The sequence below is a fragment of the Macadamia integrifolia genome, unplaced genomic scaffold (assembly GCF_013358625.1).
Source record: "Macadamia integrifolia cultivar HAES 741 unplaced genomic scaffold, SCU_Mint_v3 scaffold170, whole genome shotgun sequence".
Classification (NCBI taxonomy): domain Eukaryota; kingdom Viridiplantae; phylum Streptophyta; class Magnoliopsida; order Proteales; family Proteaceae; genus Macadamia; species Macadamia integrifolia.
In genome coordinates, this window is record NW_024868316.1 from 1,056 (window position 1) to 3,691 (window position 2,636).

General features: G+C 41.6%; 1 protein-coding gene across 1 annotated transcript; it reads right to left on the reverse strand.

Moving 5' to 3' along the window:
* Window positions 1–318: 318 nt before the first annotated feature.
* On the reverse strand, window positions 319–2,053 carry LOC122064627 (probable galacturonosyltransferase-like 3). The gene has a single exon (XM_042628366.1). It carries the CDS (start codon window positions 1,848–1,850, stop codon window positions 762–764), a length of 1,089 nt encoding a protein of 362 aa, XP_042484300.1. The 5' UTR covers window positions 1,851–2,053; the 3' UTR covers window positions 319–761.
* Between the last annotated feature and the right edge of the window lie 583 nt (window positions 2,054–2,636).

Consider the following 2,636-nt stretch of genomic DNA (forward strand, 5'->3'; position numbering starts at 1 on the left):
ATGTAAACTCTGACAAGTTTGGAGGAGCTAGGATCCAAAAAAACATAAAATTATACGTGTACAATGACTCATTGCGAAATGAATAAAATCATGTGAAGGCGTTGCACTTGTAGGGTTTTAAATAATGATCAAAACTTTTTCCATTAATTGTTTGTGAATAAATATCAACCCTATGGATAAGATGATCCAAATCATTTTGCGTCCACCAAACCGTCTTTCTCTTTATAAGAAATAGCGTTTTGAAGATGTGGTCACATCCTTCTCTGCATAAGAACAGCGCATTGTATAAGAACCGCGCATTACGAGGTGTAAAGTCAAGATATGAAGGCATCTTTCTCTTTATAATAATATTTGACAAGTATACACCCTTAAAATTTAGAGTCCATGACTAAAAACCTCAAATCAGCCTCCCCCACCTCCTAGCCACCCTTTTCAAATTTCCACAAAAAAATCCCAATTATCCCCAAAAGTGAGGTTTTACCCAAAATGAAATCCTACTGAACTAAAAGAATGAAGACTTGTTTGGACTAAGTATCCTTCCCAACAGAATCATGAGTTCATGACCATTAACCCTTTTTTCAGGACCATAATTCCACCGTCTTTACCAAACCAGATCACACTTTCCTTCCTGTTCCGTCTATCTCAATTATTTTCTCTCTCATGATCTGATCTTCATCCTCAGTCCTCGGACCATCTCGATCTCATATCTTATTTACAGAACAATTAACATTTTATGAATCACCATCAAAGCTCTGATTTAGCTAGCTATCCGATAACAGAGAGGAGTGGCGATACAGATCGTAAGGTACCCATAAGTTATCCAATGGACATGGACGCCGTGAATCTATTCTCAGCCATGGCTTTCCCTTCCCACTCCAATGCAGCAAACTCACCGGCCCAGGATGAAGATCCCTGCATAACCCTTCCAAGTTATCCCCTCCAAGCCCGTGTTGATTCCACCTGTGCTCAACTCCCTTAACATCTCCAGCGAAAACAAGCAAGAATGGAGGCAATGACCCAAGCTCATATATTCTATGCCTCTTCTGTATCGTCATCCACGATTCAAGCTTCTCTGTGAATCTCCCTTGTCTCCACCTCCACACATCGATAACCATCACACCTGTGTTGAAGTAACAAGGATCACGACCATGGAAGGCTCTCGAGAAAAGCGGATTAGACCAGAAGTTTTCAGTGAAGTAATTGGTGAAATTAGCGTGGCAGTATTCCGGTGCCCCCAAAACGTGAGTACCCAAATCGATTCCCCAAAGCTTAGCGACGTCGTCGACGACGATCAGATCGGAATCGAAGTAGATGATTCGATGTACACTGAAGGGAAGGAGATCGGCTAAGTAGATTCTAGCGTAGTTTAGGGGTTGATCGAGTGCTCGACGAATCGAAGACGAGATCTTGCCTTTAACGAGGTTGGTGTCAAAGGAGTAGAGATGAAAGGTTAGGTAAGGGAATGTGGTGAAGATGGTGCGGCGGAGCTCTGCTCTACGGTGGGAGACGAGGAAGTGGAAGACGATGTTTTCTGGGCAGGAAGCATGTTGAAGGACTGAGAGGATTCCGGCGACGGAGCCTCTGAGGTAAGTGGTGTCGAGGGTCATGGCGATGTGGATGATCGATGGCTTGTGAATGTGATGAGATCGTCTATCTAAAGATGGCCAGACCACCTTTGGACATTGAATGCCGTTTCTGAAGGCTGGGGCTTCTCTAAATGCTGGTAGCTCTCGGGGGAAGGTCGCCTGAGACGAACATTTGGTTGTGGGGGAGGAGGCGGCGCAGCCGTTCCTGGTGGAGAAGAGAAGGGGGAGTAGAAGCAGTAGATGAAATCGTGAGTGTGGCGTCATTGTAAGCGGACAATGGGAGCGTAGCTGCAATGAAGAGATGAGAGCAGAAGATGTGAAAGCCAGAGAAACAGAGAGAAGGGAGAAAGGAATAAAATGTGGCGATCCAGGCTGGAAAGACGCGTCTAGTGGTAGCCTCTGGTAGCTAGCTATGCTCAGTTTAGTGGATTGATGGATAGTTATAGCAAGTAATTAAAGTTCGCTACCTAACCTACCTGAGAGACTGAGACAGAGATATATAAATCAATCAAATTGGGAGATTTTCCTTTTAAGTAAAGTAGAATTTCATAATTAGCATCAGAGATAAGGGACGTCGAGATGGGGGAATAGAGTTTTACTGCCTATAAATTTGCTTGGCTGGATAAAGCACATTCAGACTTCAAGATGACTTTTGCTCTCTTTATGAGCAGGACAGTACTTGCCTTGCAGTATTTAACACGTGGTTTAAAATTTTTTTTTTCTTAACACGTTTTCCCTGTTTATTCGTAAGAGAAAGGGATTAGAAAAAGGTCTAGTCAAGTGGGGCTGTCAATCGATTGGGCCGGGTTGGTTTTGATCCGATGTATATACTTGAATCGTGACCTATTTGTCTCACTTTTGATCAGACTTGGTTGGGTTACATATTTTAACTAATCTTTTTCTAATTGGACTATAATTGAACATTAAATAAGATATCAATAGAAGTCTCAAATAATCTTTAATTATCTTAGATTTTAGATACTTTAATATATTTTATTAAATCAACCATTTAAAAAAGATATTACAATTAATTACATTTAATAATTAATA

What these genes read in the sequence shown, in the direction of transcription:
- LOC122064627 (XM_042628366.1), bottom strand. Translation starts at nt 1,850, where the DNA reads ATGACGCCACACTCACGATTTCATCTACTGCTTCTACTCCCCCTTCTC.